Source organism: Acomys minous (assembly GCF_964271855.1).
Source record: "Acomys minous genome assembly, chromosome: 12".
In the NCBI taxonomy this organism is placed as follows: Eukaryota; Metazoa; Chordata; class Mammalia; order Rodentia; family Muridae; genus Acomys; species Acomys minous.
In genome coordinates this window covers 4608351-4630366 of record NC_140493.1, presented here as the reverse complement: position 1 = coordinate 4630366, position 22016 = coordinate 4608351, and the positions used below count along the sequence as shown (strand labels likewise).

Below are 22016 nucleotides of genomic sequence, written 5' to 3'. Positions count from 1 at the left end.
GGGACCTTTGGATGAACAACCACTGCTCTTAACCAGTGAGCCATTCATTCATTCATTCATTCATTCGGCTCTCCTCTCAAAAGCTCCACTGCTTCTGCTTTTTGCTTAGTGCTTTGCTGTTTAGCCTAAGTCCCTGGTGTCCCACCTCCCTTAAGTAAGGCGTATCTTAGGGCACTAGAGTCAGTGCCCACTTGGTTTACATCACACTTAACTATGCCACTAAGAAGTTACCTGTGTCAGGGAAGAAACTGTTAGCCAGCTGCTGCTGCTGCATTGCCAGATGCTGGGGCTTCATGCACATGGAAGCTGGCATGGCATTCATGGGTTTTTGTGCTAACACTGGCTGTGAGCTCTGTTGGGGCACCAAGCCCGTCTGCCCCGCTTGCTGCCCGCTTAGCATATGTCCTTGGTTAGACATCATAGCCACAGATGGGACCAGGCGCTGCTGAAGGGCATGAGCTGGTGGCTGGGTGGGCATCAGTGACTGGCCCAAGGCTGGCTGCCGGGTACTTCCAAGGCCCATAGCAAGCTGTTGTGGGGGCCCACCCTCATGAGGCAAAGGCATGGCCTGGGCAGGGCCAGGTGTGGGAAGGAGGGGCGGCTGCTGCGGGGGCTGCTGCGGGGGCTGCTGCTGCTGCTGCTGCTGCTGGGCAGGCTGCAGCTGTGCTGAAAGCTGCTGCTTCTTCTGCAGCTCCTTCTTCTCATGCTCCAGCAGGTCCTCGATGAGCAGGGGCAGCTCGCTGGCTACCAATGAGCTCTCCATTTTGTCCAGCTCATCCCCGGGGGCTGCGTGTCCACTGGGCAAGGTTAGGGCCCCACTCTCCAGCTCAAACTTTTCCAGAATGGAGGATCCAGCAGGGCCACTTAGTGAGCTGGAGTTTAGCAAGTGAGCTGGTGTTCCTCCCGTGGCCCCAAAGGGGCCCTTCTCAGCTGTGTGCCCACCACTGGGGAACGGACCTGTGCCTACTCGAGTGTCCCGGCTGCCCATCACAGTCTGTCCTGGCTTCAATCCCAGGCTCAGGGGAGTGGCAGGAGGTGCTGGCTCCACCTTGGGGGTGTTAATGGTGAACTGGCAAGGAGAAGGATGGCGCCCTCCCTCCTCCACTTTGGGCTTCACCTCAGGGAGCGCGGATGTTAGGCGAGGAGGCTCAGAGTTGTCTGTGGCGGGGAGAGGACGGTCCTCAGGGCCCAGGGACACCGGCTCCACCCCCCGCAGCAGGGCTTCTCGCTCAGCCTTCTCATTTGCAGACTCCACCAGCCTTAGGTGCTCATTGAAGATGTCCTTCTTGTCCCCAGTATCCAGCTCAGGGTCAGTGTATGCAAGCAGGTCAAACTCGTCTCCATTGAGAAGGTCATCCAAGTGGGGGTCATTGGTCTCCAGGTTCTCCAGGGTGCCCAGTTCATCATCACCCTTGGCCACATCCACACCCAGGCCCAAGTGAGCGAGCTCCTCATCATCCTCTAGGGCTTTGTGGGCATCAAAGTCATCATCCAGCTCAGGATCCTCACATGGCAGCTTCCCAGCCTCCAAGGCCAGAGAGGGACGACTGAGTTCAGTTCTTGATGGCGGGCGGCTGACCAGCTCCAAGCCAGCTGGTAGGGCAGGACCCTTGGTATGCGGTGTCTGATGAAGGCTGCTGTTCAGCTCAGGGGCTGGCGGGGCTGAGGGTTTCTGTGGTAGAAGGCCTGAAACAGCCAGGCCCCGAAGACCTTCAGGAGCCAGCCGATGGGTTTCCTCGCTTACTGGGTAAAAACGGGGCCTCTGTAGGGGCCCCTGACCAGGAAACGGAGATCCCCCAGGCCCAAGTCCTTTCTGTACATTGTGTCGTAACTCAATGAACTGAGCAGGACCAGCTGGACCAGGCAGTGGCTCAGCAGGGCCTGGAAGGCGGGTGGGGATTCCTGCCAAGGGGGAACCTAGTGCTTGGCGGCCAAGTTCAGGTCCAGGAGTTGATGGGAAGCGAGCAGGCATGGCAAGTCTCATGGAGGCTGCTGCTGTTGCCTGCTGCTGCTGCTGCTGCTGCTGTTGCTGCCACAGTTGCTGCTGCTGCTGCTGCTGCTGCTGCAATGGCAGGGACCCAGGATAGGGTGTTCGCTGATAGAAGGCCTGGGAGCCTCCAACAAGTTGTCTGGAAAAATATGCAGTAGTCTATGAGAAACAGTCAGCATGGAGGGCAAGAACAGAGGCTCAGGACCGTGAGGAAGGATGAGGAAGAGTACATGAGGACAGAGAAGGACCAGTGACAGGGAAAGATCAGAGGCAGAGGACAGTGATGGTAAAATCTCTCCCACCCAACCCCCAACACACCCAGACGCCCTCTCCTGGAACCTCACCTGCTGTTCATGTCCATGGAAGAAGGTGTGGCTGGTGGAAGTGGCCGGGAGAGCCGGTCATCACTGGGGAAGGCTCCTGGCCCCAGCTTGCCTGAGGGCAGCCCCACCATGCTGCTCTTATCCTAGATGGCAGAGACAGATGAAAGTGCGGCCACCTCCAGTGCGCTGGCCCCACCACACCTGGCCACTCTACCTACCTGAGACCCAGTGAAAGGGGTCTGGCCACGATTCAGCTGTTCGAAGGCAGGGCTGCTGGGTTCAGCACCCCAGCTGCCGGGAGGCCCCACCGCACCTGCAGCTGCTGCAGCTGTTTCCTTCTCCTGCCGCAGGGTGTTACGTTGGATCTGCTGCCGAATCAGCAGTTCCCGTAGTCGCTGGCGCTGTCCAGAAAGCAGAGAAGTTAGCTCCCCAGTCCATTCTAATCTTAGGGCTGCTAGAGAGAGAAGTGGGTGGGGCCAGTTACAGGACAACCACTCACCTGGCGCTGCTTCTCCAGCTCTGTCTGGCTGAGGCTAGACATGCCTGCATCCTGGGCACTTGAGAGTTCAGGTGTTGCCAAAGAGCTACTACTCATTGCAGCTCCTGGGTCTTCTCGCTTTTCCACCGGAGAGGTGATGCCTGGCCTTTGTGAGGCTCCATGTGGTAAGTAGGGGAGGGACCCATCGGGTGTGGGAGGTGGCAGAACTGATGCAGGGCGTAGTGGGGACAGCCCATAGCCCTCCCCTGTGGGCCCACTGTTGGGCCCCAGGGGGCTGCCTGATGGGTGAAAGTTCCCCGTGGCTACTGCGTAGTTTGTGCTTTGAGGCTTGCCCAAGGTGGGGCCAGGCCCAAAATGGCTGTTGATCCCATGGGGTGGAGGGAGACCAGGCTGAGGGGCAGGGGGCTTTAGGGAAGGCTCCCCTACCCCCTGTGGAAAAGTGAACCGCATCGGAGAGGGGGTGCCCACAAATGCGCCTGTCCCAGGAGAACGGGCAAAATTGGGGGGCTGCCCACTTGGGACCTTGGCATGGAGCTCACCTGCTGGGCCGGAGGGCAGGGCTGCTGGGAAGCCCCCAGCTCCCAGCGGAGTGTGGGCTAGGGGCCCAGCCTTAAAGGCAACTTCAGGGGGCTGGGGTCGGGGTGGTTTATGCAATGGAGCAAAGGGGTCACGGGACTGAGGGCGTGAGGGTGGTCGAGAATAAGGATCAGGGGACTGAAAGCGAGGGGTAACCGGGGACGGGCAGAAAGCCTCAGCAGACAGAGGACGTGGCGTCAGTGGAGACTGGGAACTGGACTGGGACTGAGGACTAGCGGGCACTCTGGAGAAAGGGTCAGAGGGCAGTGATCGAGGAGGCAGGGCACAGCAGCTCTCAGTGGGGGGTGGCTGGGGCCGAGGCGTTAATGGGGGCTGGGCATAGGGGTCAGGATAGGGGCCAGGACGAAAGACGTCTGAGTGGCTGGGAGGAGAAGGGGCCAAAGCCTGGGCAGGGGGTGGCTCCTGGGCCCGTAAGCCCAGGCCCGGGCTCTGGGGCTCTACCTGAGATGCCCGAGGGGTTAGGGGGGCTTTGAAGACATCAGGTGCCTTTAACTCCAGGCCACCCAGGTGGGGGCCTGAAGAAGGTGAGTCAACACAGGCCAGGTTTGGGGGACCATAGCCAGGAGAGGATGCCCCAAGCTCTTCCTTCTTCACTTCTAGGGTCTTCCGAGCCTCCCCAAAAGGTGGAGGTGAAAGCAGAGGCTCGGAAGCCTTGCCTCCCACTAACCCTGGGCTTTCAGGCACAGCCAGGTTGTCCAACGAGGGGCATCGGGGTTTGAGGAAGGGGTCAGGCGTGGAAGGCTGGTGTCTGGGGGTACCCGGTGGGGTAGTGTGAAATTCCCCTGGCTGGCCAGTCCCAGGTCGAGTTGTGGTACCCAGCACCGAGGGCTGGGCAGGGGCTCCAGTGGGACTTGGGTAAGGATAGGTGGGTGGTGCCGCAGAGAAGCGGGGCTCCGGGGCGTAGGCAGGGGCCAGTCCAAAAGGGTCCTGCGAAGGCACTTGGGCGGGCACCTGGGGCGGGAGCTTGAGGAAGAGCTCACCAGGTGAGTCAGGGCCGGGCACTGTGCCCGCTGGTGGCTTCAGGAACCCGTCGGCAGAGGTAGACAAGCCAGCAGGGGTGGTGGGGCTGCCAATGAAAATGGTAGGGGCCGCAGCAGGGGGCGGACTGCCCAGGGCCCCTGGCTGGGAGGGAATGCGAAGATGGAGGGCTGGTCGGTCAGTCTTTCGGGCTATGTCGCCCACCCTGGCCTGCTTGCTGATCTGGCTCTCAGCTTGCTACAGAGAGAAACCAAGCAGAGAAGTCAGGTCGCTTGCTGTAGGTGTGACCTGTGCCCCCCAGCCCGAGGAAGGCCACACCCACTCACCTTCTGCACCTTGTTGATGCGGTGAGCAGCCCGGTTATCTTTGGCCTTTTGCTGAGGGACACGGGACACAACATTGGGCTTTGCGCTCAGCCTGGAGCCCAGCCTTGTGTCACCATGCCTCCCCAGAAATCAGTCCACCCTTCAGGGACAGCCGGAGACAGGAGAAGAGGGGCAGAAGGAGCAGGAGCAGGAGGAGGGTCTGAGGCCCCTACAACTGCTTCCGTTTCAGGCCACGACGGTCTTACCAGGTAGGGGGCTTTGTCGGCGGCTGGAACCTTTCTCCAGAGCTTCATGATCTGTTTACATCGGCTAGACCAGTCTGGAGAGCAGAAAGACGGAGTCAGAAGAGACTTGGCAGGAGACCCCTCCACCCGCCAGGCTGTTTCCCTGCCCTTGCCGAGAGGTACCTGGGTAATCTTGCTTGAGATTAGGAAAGTTAATATTGGCATAGAGCACAGGTGAGATGGTGGAGAGCTGGCCCAGCTCCTCATCCTTCTCCCAACGCTGCAGACTCCGCTGGTTATAGGACAGCCCGTCGCCCTCGCCCTCTGTGGTAGGGGTGGTGGGAGTGGAGGGCGTGGTGCCCCCTGAGCCTGTCCAAGGGCTGTCGGGCTCACCGGGTTCTGGGCTGAAGAAGCCCCCGCGCTCCCTGGGGCGCAGGGGCAGAGAGTCACAGAGGGCAGAGACTTCAAGACCCACCCACAGTCAAAAGAGGCAAGGCAGGGAGCCACATGGAGGTGAGAACAAGGAGGGGAAGACCCAAGGCAGTTAAGCACAGATACCAACCTAGAATCCAAGAAGGGGGACTGGCAGAGGCCTGGGTAGGAGTCCATTGGGCTGCTGGAGGGGAGGCTGCCCAAAGAGAGTCCACCTGCAAGAGCAACCAGGTCAGAGAAGACGCAGCACGGACCTACTCAGGGAACAAGGAACAGCTCCAACTACGGCAGGCTTGGAAACGCGCCTCTGCCCTAAGCACCTTGGAGAAAAGGCCTCTGCAGTGGTGTACGGCTGCCTTCCAGGCCAGGAGTTCCACAACCCAAATGCTGCTCTCGCTCTGTGCCCAGGACATCTTTAAAGAGTTGCTGCAGGTCCTTGGACTCCATCTTTGGCAGTTCTGTGTGGGAATGACAAAGCACACTGATGAGAGAAAGGTTCACATGGTGGCACCACAGATCTGCAAATGGTCACGGCCAAGGAGGGGGACCAGGACTCCCCCACAGAGCAGTACAGATGGGACCTTCTCTACCCGAGGAGAGCCTTCATACACAGGAGACCCATGCAGGCCTCACCTTCCGTGGGGATCCTGTCTAAGTCGGAGCTAAGCACCCCTTCCCCTGGGGTGCTCGGCTTCTCAGGGTCACTAGGCACTGGGGATGCCTTTACACCCCCATCCTCAAGCCCTGTAATGGCAGAGAAGAACCAGCAGTCAGCAGGAGAGGGGCGCCACACACCACGCAAGGCAATGTGAGCCTCAGGGAACATGGCAGGGGCACAGCCAACTGACAACAAGACAGACCCAGCTCCTCCAGCAGCCCTCACCTGGTACATCAGCCATGCCCTCAGGCCCACGGGACTCTTCGTCCGCAACATCTGGACCATCATCTCCTATGAGCAACAGGCCCACTCTAGTCAGACTAATGACACCTGATGCCCAGAACAGAGCCCTTGACCCACCCTTAGCTGCCACCCCACCACCACGCACACACCCTCTGCCGACGATGAACAGAGGGTGGCCTGGACGCCCCAGAACACTCATCCCCGTTAACCAACCTTTGTGCAAGGCTGCAAGCTCCTTCTTATCTGAACCTCCATCCCCCCGGGGTTTTGGGGCTCCCAGGCCGAAGCCTGGCCGGCCCACCCCAAGTGCAAACAGGGCTTTCCGACTCAGGTCTAGCAGTTCCTTCCCAAAGAAGGCTTCCTGCAGGAGGAGTCAAGAGAAATGGTCTCTTGATGCGCTGTGGGTGCAGCCCCTCCCCTTCCTCACCCCTGGAAGTCTGAAGCCTACCTGTAGGTAGGCAGGGAACATGTCCTCCAGCTTGCTCTTCTTGCGCCCCCGTCGCTGTTGCTTCTTCTTCTCATCCCCCTCTGCAAGGCTCTGGTCCACAGAGCCCTCCGCAGGCAGATCAGCTGGCCCCACTACAGACAAAAGAGAAGGGCTCTGGCTTTCTGGAGACTTCAACTGGTGGGAGACTCTTCCTACCTATTCCTTCCCCACCCACCCCCCTTTGCCCGGACAGTGCCTTCACACCCTGGCCTCACTGGCAGTGCCCCAGGTGCTGTTACCCCACCGTCTTCCCAGGCCCCAAAGGTGCCCTCACCCGTCTCACCCTCGTCGGGCTGCCCATCCCCACTCAACACCTCCGCCTGTGCAGCAGGCCCCCTTTTCACTCGTGTATGAGACTTCCGCTGTCGTACCATGAAACCACCAATGCCTGTGAGAAAGCAGAATTAAGAACGAGAAGCCAGCTGGGTATGGTGGCGCACGCCGTTAATCCCAGCCCTGGGGAAGCAGAGGCAGGCGGACCACTGTGAGTTCGAGGCCAGCCTGCTCTACAGTGTGTGTTCCAGGACAACCAGAATTAAAACAGAAAAACTATGTCTCAAAAACCCAACATAAAAAAATAAGTAAATACTGAGAAGCCACCAGACACCCTGATGAGCTGCATCACTGGCTCACAGCCCACTGCAGAGCCTTACCTGGCCGATAGGGTTTACGCTTGCGTTTTTTGCTCTCTTCTGTCTCTTCTTTGCCAGGTTCTACATCGGGGCTGGTGGGGCCTTCTAGTTTAATATCACACTCCATTTGCTCAACACCTCCTGCATGTAACAGAAGAGACAGGCCCATCAGAGGAACAGGTCTTTTATCCCTGTCATCCTGCAAGAGGGAACCCAGTAGCCTGCCACAGTGCCACCTGAGCAAGACCAACAGTGCTAGAGGATGCCCAGGAGTGGCCGTGTGGCCCTTAGCCAATAGATCCCAACACCCGTGGGCTGCGCTGCTCCCACTATCAGCCATTCTCTGTGATTCCCCAGCCCAACCTTCACCCTTGAGCAGCTCGTCAGTGTCCAGGTCCCCATCCTTCTTGTCATCAGGGCCAAGGGCATCTGAGGGCTCAGAACCTTCCAGCCCTGCCTCGCCTGGGAGGCCTATCCGTCCTCGCCGCTGGCGCCGCTTGTGCAGTGGTGACATGGTCAGGTTACGCAGCACCGCCATGCCAGTTTCTGTCAGCCACACGCCCTCGAAGCGAAAGAACTGGGGCTCTGGACAACAGGGAAGAACATATGACCTATGACCCCTGAACAGAGGCCCCAGGGAAACCAAGACTCCAAATTTCAACCCATGTTCCCAGCTGAGACATAAGCAGTGACAGACAACAAGTCCTGTGGGCTCCTCAGGGCCATGAACAACTCTGCCAGTGACCTAGCGTATTCAGAACCTGTCAATCCCAAGTGTACCAAACAGATTCTCAAGCTGCTAAGGAGCAGGAAGGGACTGACTCTACTCGCTGAATGCCAGCACACTGAGCCTAGATTGCTAAGGACTTACCTGGTTCTTTCACCTTCACAGGTACCAGCTCTGGCGGGGCCACGGGTGCTATGGGAAGAGGGACAAAGCCAAGACAGTTCAGGGCACTGTCCCAAAGTAAGGCACAATCGTGTCCTCTTTGCTTCTTCCAGCCCCTATACTCACCCACAGGCTTTACCACATAGGGCTGGCAGGAAACACAGTCGAAGCCCTCGTCAGCAGCCTGCTCCACCTCATCCTCTGTGAAGAGGCTCTCGCAGCCAGCATGCATCCACCTGGGAGAGGGAAGACGTGGTAAGCACAGGCTAAGGCAGCTGACACCAGCACATGGAGCTGGCATGAGAGAGGAACACTCTCACCGTTCACAGTGGCGACACTGGATTAGCAGGTCTTCCTCCACATAAGGAGCATGGCAGATAGGACAGGTCACCAGGCTGGCACAGGGCCCACAATGCGTGTAACTATTCTGCCATTCACAGTGGAAGCCAGGGGAAGCGGCTCCACACTGCATACAAGACACACACCTAGTGGAAGCAGAAAGAACTTCAACATCTAACCTAGGGTCCCAGAGGCGCCCCCACGGAGACCCAAACCAGCAGACTGGTCTCCTAAACACGGGGTGTCATGCACGCAACGTTGTATCTGCTCTAACTGTATCTCAGGTCCATTCGCCATCTCCTGTCAGACCCCAGGCTCCTTTAAAGACCAACAAGTCTCCTTACCACTTGCATTTCCAGCCACCCTTGGGCACGGTGAGCAGTGGAGGGTCCAGGCAGTATGTATGGTAGCTAATGTCACAGTCATCACAGAGCAGCAGGCGTGAGGGGTCGGAGGCCTGGCCGCACACCTCACACACAATACACTCCACACAGCGCCAGCCCTTCAGCAGCATCACCTTGGTGATCTGGTACAGAGAGACACCTCAGGTGTGTGTTGGGGAGGGACTGCAGTGTTTATATGGCAGAAGGCAGACCTCAGAGCTCAGAGGGCTTTGCTCAGAGCACTCTGCCCACACAAGCCTGGCTCCAGAGGCTCCGAGGGGACACTGCTGATCTGAGCAGCCCCACTCTGAGTGAGATGCACTCAAGCTGATAACCATGTTCATTCACCTCCACTTCTCCTCACCTTCTAGAACCTGTTACTAATAATGTAAGCTAGTAAGTGTAATCAGTGGATTAATTAATACATTGAGGCCAGGAGTGGTGGCGCACTCAGGAGGCAGAGGCAGGCAGACCCCTATGAGTTCAAGGCCTGCCTGGTCTACAAAGCCAGTCCAGAAGAGCCAGGGCTACACAGAGAAACACTGTCTCGGAAAAAAAAAACCAAACAAACAATAAATAAATAAACAAATAAGTTGATAGTTTTAGAAAAACCCCAAAGGATTGATTATACTTAAGTAAACAGCACTGCTAACAGCTGAGCGTGGTGGCACAGCCTCCAATCCCAGCTCGGGGAGACAGAAGCAAGCAGATTAGGGTGAGTCTGAGGCCAGCCTGGTGCACAAAATGAGCCCAGGACAGCCAGGACTATACAGAGAAACCGTGTCTAGAAAAAGGAGGAGGAGGAGGAGGAAGAAGAGGAAGAAGAGGAGGAGGTGAAGACAACATAGTGGCTATCGGCTGTAGATACGCAGCTACAGTTTTGACTCTACTTCCAGACTACACCATGGGTTGTTTTGGTTAGTTTTTTTGAGACAGGGTCTCACTGCGATGCTTTGGCTGACCTGGAGCTCACTATGTAGACCAGGTTGACCTCAAGGCCTCTGCCTGGGATAAAGGTGTGTGCCACCACTCCTGGCCATGTCATGCTACTAGTGGCATTTATACAGAAACTGATTACACTAGCAAGTCTTGGCCTATGCAACAAACTATAAAGTCTGCTGTAATTCCCAAGCACCTTTCTGAGTTTGACAGCACTGACAACTGATCGATGACTTGCTAGAGCCACAGTCAGTTTAAGAAACCATGTGTCGGGGCTGGAGAGATGGCTCAGCAGGTAAAGGCCCTTGCCACCAAGCTTGATAACCTGAGTTTGCTCCCTGGAGTCAGCATGGTGGAAGGAGAGAACTAATCCTACAAGTTGTCCTTGACCTCAACAATCACACCCTGACACATGTAGTCCCGCCCCCTTCTCCCACCATACGCTCCACATAAATGCAATAAAATAATAAAAATAAATAGTGTGGTACGAATGGGGGTCTAGGGGAATAGAGGACTGACCCTGCACATAGCCTACACGTCTTGGGACTTGAACTCACCTTGCTGTTGACACAGTATGGGTGATAGCACTGGGAACACTGGGAACAGGCCAAGAGGTGGCCCTCGGCTCCCCGGCCAAAGCTGCCACACACCACACACATGTCCTACAGAAAAACAGAAACCCAGACACCCAAGAATGCCTCTGCTTCTCTGCCTGTGTCTGTCTGTCTGTCTGTCAGTCTGTCTCTCCCCCTCCCATCCCCTCCCCTCCCTCCCGCCCCTGTCTTGGCGAGGGGAAGGGGGCGGGCGGTATATGGAAGAAGTCAAGGGTCTTTCTCTGTTGTTTTTGAACGCGAAGCTTACAATTCCAACTAAGCTGGTTGGTCAACAAGCTCTTGGAAGCCACTGGTCTCCTCCCCACAACACTGGCTCAGGCATGTATGGCCACCCCAGCTTTTAACTAGGTCCTGGGACTAGCTTTTAACTAGGTCCTCTTGCTAAGCCATTTCCCGAGCCCTGCAAAGCTGTCTGTTGTCCCCAGCTATGCTAAAGACCAGGGGGTTGATCAGAAGTCCATCCCACAGTACTAAGACATTAGCTACATCACCAGAGGACACTTGCATCTCCCACCCAACTCAGAGAAGCTAGGCCTCCTTAGGATACCTTCCTGGCCTAAATAAGTAACTAGAAATATAGTCTAGCATCATTAAATTTAGGAAGTTATAAGAAGAACAAACTAGGGTAAACACTTGCCCAATAAGAGTTGTATGTGACAAAAACCACAGTAGTGTCAAGATTATTTAGCTGTCAACATATGTAGGCTCCCTACACTACCTTCTGCCCTTTTCACTATGTGGGCTTTCACCATCTACCTTCCTCCCCATTAGCTAAGTATCCCAAGACGCAAACTGGGTCCCGTTATGCCCATCCACCTTCTCAGCGAAGTAAGCCCAAACACACACACACACACACATACACACACACACACACACACTCATGCACTGGAACACACACACTCGCGTACAGCCCATGCACGTGCACACTTGCAGGTGCACACTCACACATGGCTCTGCATGCCTACTGTCACTGATAAAGCTGGGCCATCCCAGTTCAGTACAGTACCTGCATTAGAACAAATTTGTCTGTGTTAGAGAAGAGAACCACGGTATTCTGCATGGTGTCATCATCTTCCTCCTCCTCCTCTTTGCTAGGAGAACTATCAATATCAGCCACCTTAAAAGACAGAAGGTTGTGGAAAGTGAAGAGTCTGTGCCAGCTACGCTGCCCTGTTTTCCGCACTCAGAACAGAGGTGTGAACGCCTGGCTAAGACAGAGGCCTGAGAGGCAGAAGACGCCAGTTCCCCAGCGGGAGGCCTTGGAGTCAAGTGGTCAGGCCCTAGGCTAGCAGGCAAAGGACTGACAGGATTTTAAGAGTGCTTAACGCTGTGGAGCGTGTGAGACATGCTTGGGGGTGCAAAGCCTGTCCTTACTACCAGTGTCTCAATGGAAGAAGTGGTTGATTTCAGTCGGGCCCGTCCTCTCCCTCGTCCTCCATGTGCTCCTCCACGAGGCCGGCGTCTTCCTGGGAAACTACTGCTACGACCCTAAGTGAGGAAGAGGCCCGTTACAGGACCAGGTGTGTTGGGGCCACAGGCTTGGAGGGAAAAAGATGATAAACGAAGAGTGTAACAGGTTTTACAAAAAGAAAGAAAAAGAGAAAGAAAAAGACCCGGGTGTCCCACTGAGAGGACAGAAAAACAGCCACAGTTCCAATATCAACAGGTAGTGACCACGGTGAACGCAAGCTCCTCGTCCCAGAACAGCTAACATGGGAAAAGGACAAACAACCACTGGAGTACCAAGTTTTTGTTCCCAATTCTATTTCTGAGTGACCATGAACCTGGGTAAATCATTTTTACCTCCTCTACGCATAGCGGTCAGCTCGGCAAGGTGGGACTAAAGGCTCTCTATAACATCTAGACAGAGTCAAATGCAAAGGCAGCACTGCGCTGCAGCTGGCAGCCATGTGCGCCTGAGCACGCCCAGTGGCTGAAGAGCCTCTTACCTGTTTGATTCGGGAGCGGGCTGGGGAGCTGCGCCGCCGCCCTTTGTCTCCCTCGGCCTTGCCTCCACTGACAGTTGTCCCAGTGTCACACAACAGGGAGTCATCAGTCTCTGGCAGTGAGTCGGTACAGAGGCGCAAGGAGCCCTCATCGCGGGCTGGACTAACGTCTGTAGATACCCCCAGCTCCATAGACAAGGAGCCGGCCCCCTCAGGGTCAGGAGAGCCCAGCAGGGGCTCTGAACCAGGAAAACTGGCACTGGCATCGCCCTGGCTCAGGTTAGAGATCTCATTAACAATGTCTGATTTGATGAGAGTGGGTGGCATGGGGGCCACTGGTGCACCAGGCTCTTCCTGCTCTTCACAGGGTGAGCCCTGCCCTGCTTGCTTGCATTCTGGGCCATAGACCTCCATAGGGGTCACAGGGGTCAGCTCCTCGGGGTCCAGGAGCACAGGAGAACCTTTAAGTTCACTAGCCAGACTGCCAGAGGTCTGTCCAGCCTGTGACTGTGAAGGGTTAGCCTCAGTCCCATCTAGAGGGGCTGTGTCTTCTTCTCCCAAGCCAGAGAAGTCATCCAGGGCTGGGGCAGGGCTGGCGGCAGGGCAAGAGAGGTCCCCCACAGGGGATGGCAGAGGACTGGTGGCACTGGGTTCCAAGGCTGGGCACTCAGGTTCTGGCCCTTTCTCGGTCTCCATTTCATGCAACTCAGCCTCGTCTGAGATGTCCCCTGCCTGATGCACGGGACTCAGTGGGGAGGGTACAGACAGTGGCAGAGCAGGAGGTGAGCACTGGGAAGGGGGAGAGGCTGGAGGAGGTGAGGGATGCGGGAGGAGTGGGGAGCACGGCGGAGGAAGGGGCTCCATGAGGATAGGGGAAGCGGGTCCCATTGGGGAGCCTGGAGATGGCGGAAGGATCATCGGGGGCACAGGCTCAGGGTCAGTGCAGTTAGCTTCTGGTGGGGGGCTGATTGGTGTCTCTAGGATAGGGGCAGCCAATGGTGACTCAGGGTCACTGTCCCCTTTGGCACCAAAGGGGTACTCTAACTCCCCCAAAGGAGACAAGGCTGGAGGGGCTGCAGCCGGGATAATGGGTGAGAGTGGAGGAGGAAGAGGATCTGGCGGAGAAGAGAAAAAGAGAGGCTCTTAGATTAGAGGTGCCATAAAGGGTTAAGACTGCCCCAGAGTAAGGGCTCATGAACACCTATCTCCTTACCTGGTGGCATCAACTGAGGTGACAAGGCAGGCTCCCCTGACAGGGACAAGGGCAGCTCCTCAGGAAGCGGGGACAGAGGTGGTTCTCCAGGCTCAGACAGGGCTGGCTCCCCAAGCATGGGTGATAAAGGTGGCTCCCCAGTAGGGGGAAACAAGCACAACTCCTTAGGTGCAGGGCACTGGCTTGGTTCCTCAAGAGCCTCTTCAGGCCGAGGAGATTGGTGTAGTTCCTCAGGCTGGGGTGACAGGCATGGCTCCTCAGGCATGGGGGACAGGCAAGGCTCCTCAGATTGAGGGGACAGGTGCAATTCCTTAGGCTGAGGGGACAGGTGCGGTTCCTCAGGCTGAGGGGACAGGTGCGGTTCCTCAGGCTGAGGGGACAGGTGTGGTTCCTGAGGCACAAGGGACAAGCGTAGCTCCTCAGGCTGAGAAGATAGACAGGGCTCTGCAAGCACAGGAGACAGGCATGGCTCCTCAGACTGTGGGGACAGGGGCAGCTCCTCAGGCTGGGGACAGAGTCGAGGCTCCTCAGGCTGAGGACAAAGTCTCGGCTCCTCAGGCAGTGGCGACAAGGGTGACTCCTCCAGCGGCAGAGACACGAGTGAGTCTTCTGGTGGTGGTGAAGCAGGTGAGGCTTCAGGGGGAGGGGACAATCGTGAGGCTTCAGGTGGAGGTGAGGTGGGCGAGTCCTCAGGTGGCGGGGACAATCGTGAAGCTTCAGGTGGTGGGGACGTGGGAGAGTCCTCAGGTGGCGGGGACAAGGGAGATTCCTCGGGTGGCGGGGACAGCCGGGATACCTCAGGCAGGGGAGATAAGTGTGACAGGACAGGCAGAGGCGAGAAGCGTGACACTTCAGGAGGAGGGGACATAGGGGAGTCTTCAGGTGGGGGAGACATGGGTGAGTCCTCAGGGGGTGGGGACAGGCGTGATGCCTCTGGAGGTGGGGACAGAGGAGACTCCTCAGGTGGAGGGGACAGAGGAGAGTCTTCAAACGGTGGGAACAGGCGTGAAGCCTCAGGTGGAGGGGACATCGGTGACTCCTCAGGTGGAGGGGACATCGGTGACTCCTCAGGTGGTGGAGATAGGCGAGATGCTTCCGGTGGCGGGGAAGAAGGCAGTTCCTCTGGTGGGGGGGACAGAGGAGATTCCTCAAATGGCGGAGACAAGGGTGCGGCTTCAGGAGGTGGGGACAGGGGTGTCTCTAGTGCAGGAGATGGGGGCGACTCCTCCAGCGGAGAAAAGGTTGATGATTCAGGCGGAGGAGACAAAGGAGACTCCTCAGGTGGTGGAGAAAGGGGTGACTCCTCAGTCGGTGGGGACAGATGTGATGCCCCAGGTGGCAAGGATTCAGGTGACTCATCAGGTGGCGGGGACAGGCGTGAGGCCTCAGGTGGTGGAGATGTGGGTGACTCCTCAGGTGGTGGAGATAGGGGTGACTCCTCAGGCGGGGGCAGCAGTGGCATCTCATTTAGGGGAGCCTCCAACTGGGATTCAAGTTGGGTCCCTGCTCTCCCTGTCGGCACAACATACCATATTCCCACCTAGCTCAGATCTAACTCCACAAAAAGTGCAAGGTCTGAGGCAAAGCAAAAACTGTCTCTTACCACAGAACAAAGGATTAATTTCAGGGCCTTTAGGCCCTACTCACCTAGTGGTTTGGCTTCGCATTGTAGGGGCTCCGGTTCCTTGGGTTGCATAGAGGTCACGTGCCCACCCTTTGCATGCCCTTGGCATCCAATGTACAGAGCATGGGGCCCATCAATGGGGATATCACCAGGCTCTGGGGGTGAGAGTCTGCAGAGGGTACAGGGGAGTAGGCGCTGTGGCTCACCAGGTAACAACTCCTAGCGAGCAGACTGGGGCAAGGCGTCGATATAGTGGGTTGACAGCAGCACTGGCAGCTATCCACCTGTGTAACATGGTCCTGCCAGCCTCATCCCTCCCAAGGCCCAATCCAATCTCTGTCTACACCACTTACCTGCTACAGACAGGTGGGTGCTGACCAGCCACAGAAACGACTGGCTGGTTTCCCTGGGCTTTGTGACAACGATGACAGAGTGAATAGTTCTCGAACCACTCAGAGTTTGGATTCAGTTCTGCTGAGCCTACGCCACAGGCCCGACACACCCGGCACGTCTAGGGGAAGCAAGCAGGCAAGACAGGCACTAGTCAGACTGCACGAAAAGGCAACTCTGGAGACGCTAAAGGAGGTGGCATCAGAAGACACGCACCTTGCACTTCCATGAGTGAGCAGGCAGCTCCTCTATGGGTGGCTTTAAGCAGAAGGTATGACATCCTTTGTCGCACGTCTCACAGACCAACATTTTAGAATCATTCCCAGGTTTCCTGAGGGGCACAGAACACATCATGGCATTCTTCCTAGCCTCATTTTCTGCCCAAATTTTGCATATGGCTACACTTCAGCCCTCACACTCTTACCTGCAGGCTTGGCACACTTTGCATTCAGGGCACTGCCAGCCAGCACGCTTGCGGTCAGTCAGTGCGGTGTCCAGACAGGCTCCATGGTAGTGATGCCCACAGCTGGTACAGAAGAACAAGTCGCACAGCTCGCCCGGCCCCTCACACACCGCACAGCGAGCCTCCTCTGCGTAGGAAGACAGGGACAGTGCAGTGACGTCAGCCATGGACACTGTGATATATACTTAACAGGTATTTCACGGACATAGAATAAAATACAGTTACCAAGTATGCCTCTCAAATACTTGCCAGGTTCTGTTCCAGGCATTGCAGATACCAGAGCATCTGCACATAGGCAAATACAGGCAAAGCTCCTGCGCTCACCAAGTTCGCATCTACTTTACTGGGACAGAATGACTCTGTAATTTTACACTTTGAATAATGCATTGTAGAGTCCCGACATCCAAGGCACCCTCGGCCCCTCATTTGCTCTATATCCAAAGAACACGGACTTCTCACCCAAATGTGCAGCCCTCTCACTGTGGTCTGGGCAGAGCAGCTGCAGTGTTCTCATGGATAGGAAGGAACCACTGGCTGCCGCGCAGGGAAAGTGGTAAAGCCGTGAACATCCAGGTGAGCGGCAAGGGATGGAGGCTCCGAACCTGGTGCAGTGGGAGCAGCGCTGCGGGGAAGGGAGCAAAGCCTGAGAGCCACTCTCTCTAGACAGTTCAGCCACTAGCCCCTCCCAGGACGGCCCACTATGCCCTCCTCCCCAGAAGCGTGCCAGCCCTGTCTTCAGCCCTACCTGTGAGATCCCTGAGAAGATGGCCTTGTCCACACCACATAGTTCTGGGCCCTCCTGCCCCCATACGCCTGCTGACCATGCAGCACACCAGTGATGCGCCCAGCAGTGCCCTTTACAGGCCGGAAGGAGGGGACAGAGAGGACAAGTTAACAGTGTCCAGTAGCTCAGGACGGCCAGGCCTCCACCCTGCTTCCAAACCCATTTTCTCAGTTACCTCCAGGTTCTCCTAGGTGGGCAGGTGTAAGGCCCTCAGGGAAACCAATTTGTGCTAGGTCCTCACTGGGCAGCCCAGCGTCACAGGGACCCAGGGTTCCCCCAGAGGATGCCACTGGAGACCGGGGCCAGTCAAATGGTAATTCAAAGCGTTGTAGTTCCCTCTGCCCGTGCAGACTGGGCTCTCCGCAGTTACAGAGAGCACACCGCCGCCGTGCTGGACCCCCACTGTGGACACACAAATATCAGTACCAGGCCACCCGCCACAACCTGGCATACTCACATATCCTACCCAGCCCCTACCTGGCCCCCCAACCCCATGATGTGGCATACTCAAGCATCCTAAAGTCCTCTTCCAGAAAAAAGCCTTACACGCTTCCATCAAACTCTCATGGACCCATAAAGTCCCATTTTCCACAAACAAGTTACCGGCAGTCATGAGGAGGCTTCTGAAGCCTGGAACTCCCAGAACCGGGGACAGAGACCTCCCCGACACACAGGACGGGAAGGTCTGGCTCAGTGGCACCTGGCTCCTCGGAGGCTGCAGTCCCATCAGCTGAATGAACAGACAGAAAAGGACATGTCAGCCCTACCTGTATCACCAAGTCTACTCAACAGATGCATGAGACTAAACCCTCAGTGGTTAACAGAGAAGGCATTTAAAGAACCAAGTTCTTCAATAACCTATTACAGACCTAGGCAGGACTTGTGCCAGGACCAGAAATAAAGGGCTACCCACGAGGAGTCAAAAGCTGTCAGCAAACTGGGAAGTTTGTCCTACTCACCTGCCGGTTCTGAATCTTTATCTTCACCAGGCGGCTTCTGCCTGTCCATCCCTCTCTCCGACTGGGCAGGGCCCTCTCGGGGAGACCTGTCGGTGCCCAAAAGATACCTGTATGTCCAGTAAGCTTCCCCACTGAGCCTTTGTCCCATTATAAGTCAGTTCATGTAAGTAGACCCTTTAGACACCAGAGATAAACTTTGTCTACAAGTCCGTGTAGCACTGACATTTTCTAGTAACTCGTCTCCCACTACCCGCTTCCTCCCCGAACACATACCTCCTCCTCCTCCCATTCTGGGTTCTCAGGGTCTCTACCCCACTCTCCCACTTCCACCCTCCTCTGTAACAGTTCCTAGGGCAATCACATCCAACTAAAAATGCATGCTGTTACATTTAGTACAATCCACTGTCTCATCTTAACTCCTGGGCCCTGTCCCCTCACCTTTAGCCTCAGACCTCAGGTCAGCTACCATTTTACAGGCCTGAAAGTAGCAACCCATTGGGTAATCACAACCCAGAAGTCTTAATCATGCCAAAGGCTAGCTATGAATGGATCTCCACTGCTTTCAACAAGGACATCCCAAATACAACAGAAGAAACCTCAATTGCCTGGCAGATGAAACTCAGGACCACCACTGGCCCCACCCCTAAATGAGCCCTGGGTCTCACCTAGCATGAAGGCCTCAAGTTGTTGCCCTTAGCAACGCCAACTGCCCTTCTTCCTTAGATGCTACTAGTAGTTAACAGAAGTGGGCCCAAAGAGGTACTGAGCATGTGTAAGCAAGGCCTGAGGCTAAGCATGCTGGGAGTTGTAGTCTCAGGAAGCACATTGGACTTGGAGGAGGGCTAAATGGGGCAGGACATAACAGAGCAGAATAGTTTCCTTCCTCTTAAGTCAAGCCAGGTTTCCAAATACTTGAAGAGTTAACGGTCCCTCTCTCCCTTCTCATACAGACCGGCATATCTCAAAATCCAATGATACACATTAAAGTTACATGTGAAAGGCTTGAGACCCACACAACACTGGGGGTATTTTCCTTGACCTCCAAGGCAGCACACTAAGTAGAGTACAAAGACTAAGAGAAACTAAGAATAAGAAATTACAGAGATGCTACTAGGACTGGTGGCACAAACCAACAACACCATTACTTGGAAGACAGAAGCAGAGGGATCAAATGCAAGTTGGAGGCCAGCCTGGTCTGCACAGAGTTCCAGCCTAGCCAGAGCTACATACTGAAACCTTTTAGATAGACAAGAATTCCCAAAATGATGAGTAGGAAAGAAACCCTACATAAGAAAGCTGAACAGGTTAAGTGCCTGCAGCTGTTAGTGAGAAGGTGGGTCTTCTGACTTAACCAGAGTCTAGTGCTTCTAAAGAAGATGGTGATGAGGTAAGGGGAGTCCCTAGAAAAGAAGTGTAAATATTAAGAGCCTGAGGACTTATCGCCCACCATTCCCACTCCTCTTGTTTAGCCAATGATCACACCAACATGGGGACAGATAATCCTGCCCTCTAAAACAGGAAGGCAAACATCCCAGTCAATCACCTGGGGCTGAATAACAAGGGGAACCCTCAACGTGCCCAAGATCAATGAATCAATGCCTAGCCACCACAGTATCAGTTCCTTTCCCTACGTTCACAATTGCATTTCCCAATGTTGGTGCTCCCCCCTGAGCCATGTCCAAGTACAGGACATCACTTCACTTTCCTCCTAACACTCAGAACCTGACAGGGAAAAGAGCCCGGGGCATCACCTGACACCTGTTACCTCCATCCCCAAACCACCTCACACACACAACAGTCCAATTACAGGAGAGCAGGATGCTTATGAGGCCAGCTCACAGCGCTCTGCACTGCAAGAGGCCCTTTCCGAGCCAGCCAGCCACCTGTGGGGAGGGGGGACTGGAGGTCAAAAGCTCAAGCCAGGCCCCTCTCCCTATTCAGTCATTCAAGGCCTGAGCACCCCAAAGGGCCAAGAGGACTTCACACAGTTTTCTCCGTGTTTGCATCTTACTTTATCTTCCTTAACCCTTCCAGACCCTCCACAAACTTTGTTCTCAGAGTTGAGGCCAAGAGAGCCACAAACAGCAACAAATAGAAAACAACAGCGATAATACAGTGGGGAGGAGGAGGACCGCCTCACACAAGGCCAGAGGGACAAATTCCTCTGCCCTCCCCCAAGCGCAGCTTTCTCTGGCTGGTAAAAGCTAGCCCTGCCCAAGAAGGTACAGAAACTACCCTCTCCATCCAGCCTTGAGGAACAGAGTAGCAATGCCTGGCAAAGTTAAGAGGCCTGCTCATGGGGCTACAGAAAGTGCAAGACTGAGCAGCAAAGAGCAGCAAGCTGTCCTTTCTCTGTATGTACCATAAAGAATCCAGGAAGAAAAAAAAAATTCAGGGGCACCTCCGAGAAGCCTGAAACCTTAGCCCCTGACCACTCGAGCTTGCCGGCCAGCATCTATACCGAAATACCAAGTGCCATAGCAGTCAAGTCCCTGGAGGCATTTAAGCAAATAAAGGCAAAGGTCTCCTGTCCCAGCATTCACAGGCAGTAAACAGAGGCACACGTATATCCCAAGGGGGTGCCCCCTCCCGCATCAAAACTACGAGAATACCTGGGCCAGGCTTCCTCCGCTCTACGGAGTTGACACCCCTTAAACTAAGAAGCCCAGAACAGCAAGAAAGGAGGCAGAGATTTACTCCAGCCGCTCTCCTTCCTGGGTTCACCCTTGACCAAGAGATTTCGCTCCATTTTCTCTGCACGGGAGGAAATGGAGGCTTGGAGGGGTGAAAGGATGGAGCAGGCCCTTGAGTGAACAGCTCTTGAGTGGGGCTCAGGACTTCCTGGTTCCCAGCTAGAGAATCAAAACCACACCTCTCTCCACCCCCGTTTTCAGCCAGCCCTCCAGGAAGGATCCCAATGCTAACACATTGTCCCTGGGTGGCCTAGGGGGCAGCCAGAGCAAACAAGGCAGAGTCCCACTTAGGGAAGTTCTCTTGAGAGTGAACAACAGAGGCAGAGACCACAGGTGACAGCTCCCTTTACCCCACCACCCCTGGGCCACCTCTCAGAAATCTTTCAAGGCCAAGACCCCCTACTTTCCCCTTTCTGAGACAAGACTCAAGGGAGACCCAGCAAATGTATCTTGGAGGGGGTGGAATGAGGGAACGAGAGGCAGTAGCCAAAACCCTGCTGGGCAACATGACAGGTGTGAGAGAGGCTGTCCCAGCCCAGGGCCCAGAGCTGAGGCAGGAGGTTAACTCTGCACCCTTCCTACTGCACAAACACACCCCTTCTCCCCAGCACCTCCTACCGGAGCTGGAGTCACTGGCCTCCAGCAGAAAAAAAAGCACAAATAAAGTCATTTCTCCACCAAAGAGGTACAAGACACCCTATTCTACAGGGCTGGGGCAGCATAACTATTTACCAATTCAGTAGCCAGAAAAGCATTGTAGAGGTCTGGCGGAGGGCTTTCAGGATTGGGCAGGGGCTCATGGGCAGCTAACTCTCTACACTAGGCCCAGAGAAAGCAAGAGACAAAAGCCTTTTTTTTTTTTTTTTTTTTTTTTTTTGCAGCCCACATTTGTGGAGAACAGATCTCTCTCGACGGCCTCCTCTATAATCCCCTGGAGATTATGTCCACCCCGACAGGAGGGGAAGCAAAGCAGGCTAAGACACCACTAGGCCTTGCTAGGGTCACTTTGCCAGGCAGAGGTAGTTTAAAGTTGACCAGCAGGGCCGGAGCTGCCCCAGCCCCACCTCCTTCTTGCCCCAGCCATCCTCTTGACTACACCAGTTTCCACCCACCCTCCCTCCCCCCGTGAAGGACCCAGGGCTCCTTTGAGTTTCCCACTGACTGTTTTGGGTGGTCGGATAGGTAGGAACTACACTAAAGTCCAATCCGGCAGTAAGTCTGACCTGGCAGTGGCACCCGCGCCCCAAGTTGCTCTATCCCAAGGAACGCTGGGGGGGGGGGGGTGGCGGTGGGGGGGGGTGGCGGAGGTGGGGGACAGCAGCCTGGGGATTGGTGCTGGCATCAGGGCCTGGGTCCTAGTTTGGTCGAACTCCCTCAACACAAAAATAAAC

The 22016-nt window shown here is 55.7% G+C and overlaps 1 protein-coding gene across 12 annotated transcripts in view; it reads right to left on the bottom strand.

Annotated features, from left to right (window-relative positions):
• The window catches only part of KMT2D (lysine methyltransferase 2D), a 40263-nt gene that overhangs the window by 17035 nt on the left and 1212 nt on the right, over positions 1 to 22016 (bottom strand). For 6 of the 12 annotated variants that reach the window (XM_084748246.1, XM_084748248.1, XM_084748238.1 and 3 more), the window contains exons 2-35: positions 17933 to 18018; positions 17577 to 17703; positions 17149 to 17375; positions 16935 to 17044; positions 16649 to 16811; positions 16151 to 16316; positions 15943 to 16057; positions 15690 to 15847; positions 15360 to 15505; positions 13713 to 15224; positions 12503 to 13614; positions 11928 to 12041; positions 11560 to 11670; positions 10497 to 10601; positions 8962 to 9143; positions 8599 to 8763; positions 8405 to 8514; positions 8261 to 8308; positions 7753 to 7974; positions 7411 to 7530; positions 7032 to 7145; positions 6719 to 6849; positions 6484 to 6631; positions 6253 to 6318; positions 6003 to 6113; positions 5690 to 5827; positions 5500 to 5584; positions 5121 to 5362; positions 4959 to 5032; positions 4714 to 4764; positions 2813 to 4624; positions 2532 to 2714; positions 2335 to 2456; positions 232 to 2129 (exon numbers count right to left, since the gene is read on the bottom strand). In XM_084748246.1, the coding sequence (XP_084604372.1) occupies positions 232 to 2129; positions 2335 to 2456; positions 2532 to 2714; positions 2813 to 4624; positions 4714 to 4764; positions 4959 to 5032; positions 5121 to 5362; positions 5500 to 5584; positions 5690 to 5827; positions 6003 to 6113; positions 6253 to 6318; positions 6484 to 6631; positions 6719 to 6849; positions 7032 to 7145; positions 7411 to 7530; positions 7753 to 7974; positions 8261 to 8308; positions 8405 to 8514; positions 8599 to 8763; positions 8962 to 9143; positions 10497 to 10601; positions 11560 to 11670; positions 11928 to 12041; positions 12503 to 13614; positions 13713 to 15224; positions 15360 to 15505; positions 15690 to 15847; positions 15943 to 16057; positions 16151 to 16316; positions 16649 to 16811; positions 16935 to 17044; positions 17149 to 17375; positions 17577 to 17703; positions 17933 to 17981 (10237 nt within the window). In that variant the 5' untranslated portion in view covers positions 17982 to 18018. The remainder of the gene's footprint in view (positions 1 to 231; positions 2130 to 2334; positions 2457 to 2531; positions 2715 to 2812; positions 4625 to 4713; positions 4765 to 4958; positions 5033 to 5120; positions 5363 to 5499; positions 5585 to 5689; positions 5828 to 6002; positions 6114 to 6252; positions 6319 to 6483; positions 6632 to 6718; positions 6850 to 7031; positions 7146 to 7410; positions 7531 to 7752; positions 7975 to 8260; positions 8309 to 8404; positions 8515 to 8598; positions 8764 to 8961; positions 9144 to 10496; positions 10602 to 11559; positions 11671 to 11927; positions 12042 to 12502; positions 13615 to 13712; positions 15225 to 15359; positions 15506 to 15689; positions 15848 to 15942; positions 16058 to 16150; positions 16317 to 16648; positions 16812 to 16934; positions 17045 to 17148; positions 17376 to 17576; positions 17704 to 17932; positions 18019 to 22016) is intronic. The other 6 variants (XM_084748245.1, XM_084748243.1, XM_084748242.1 and 3 more) reach the window with 6 other exon arrangements.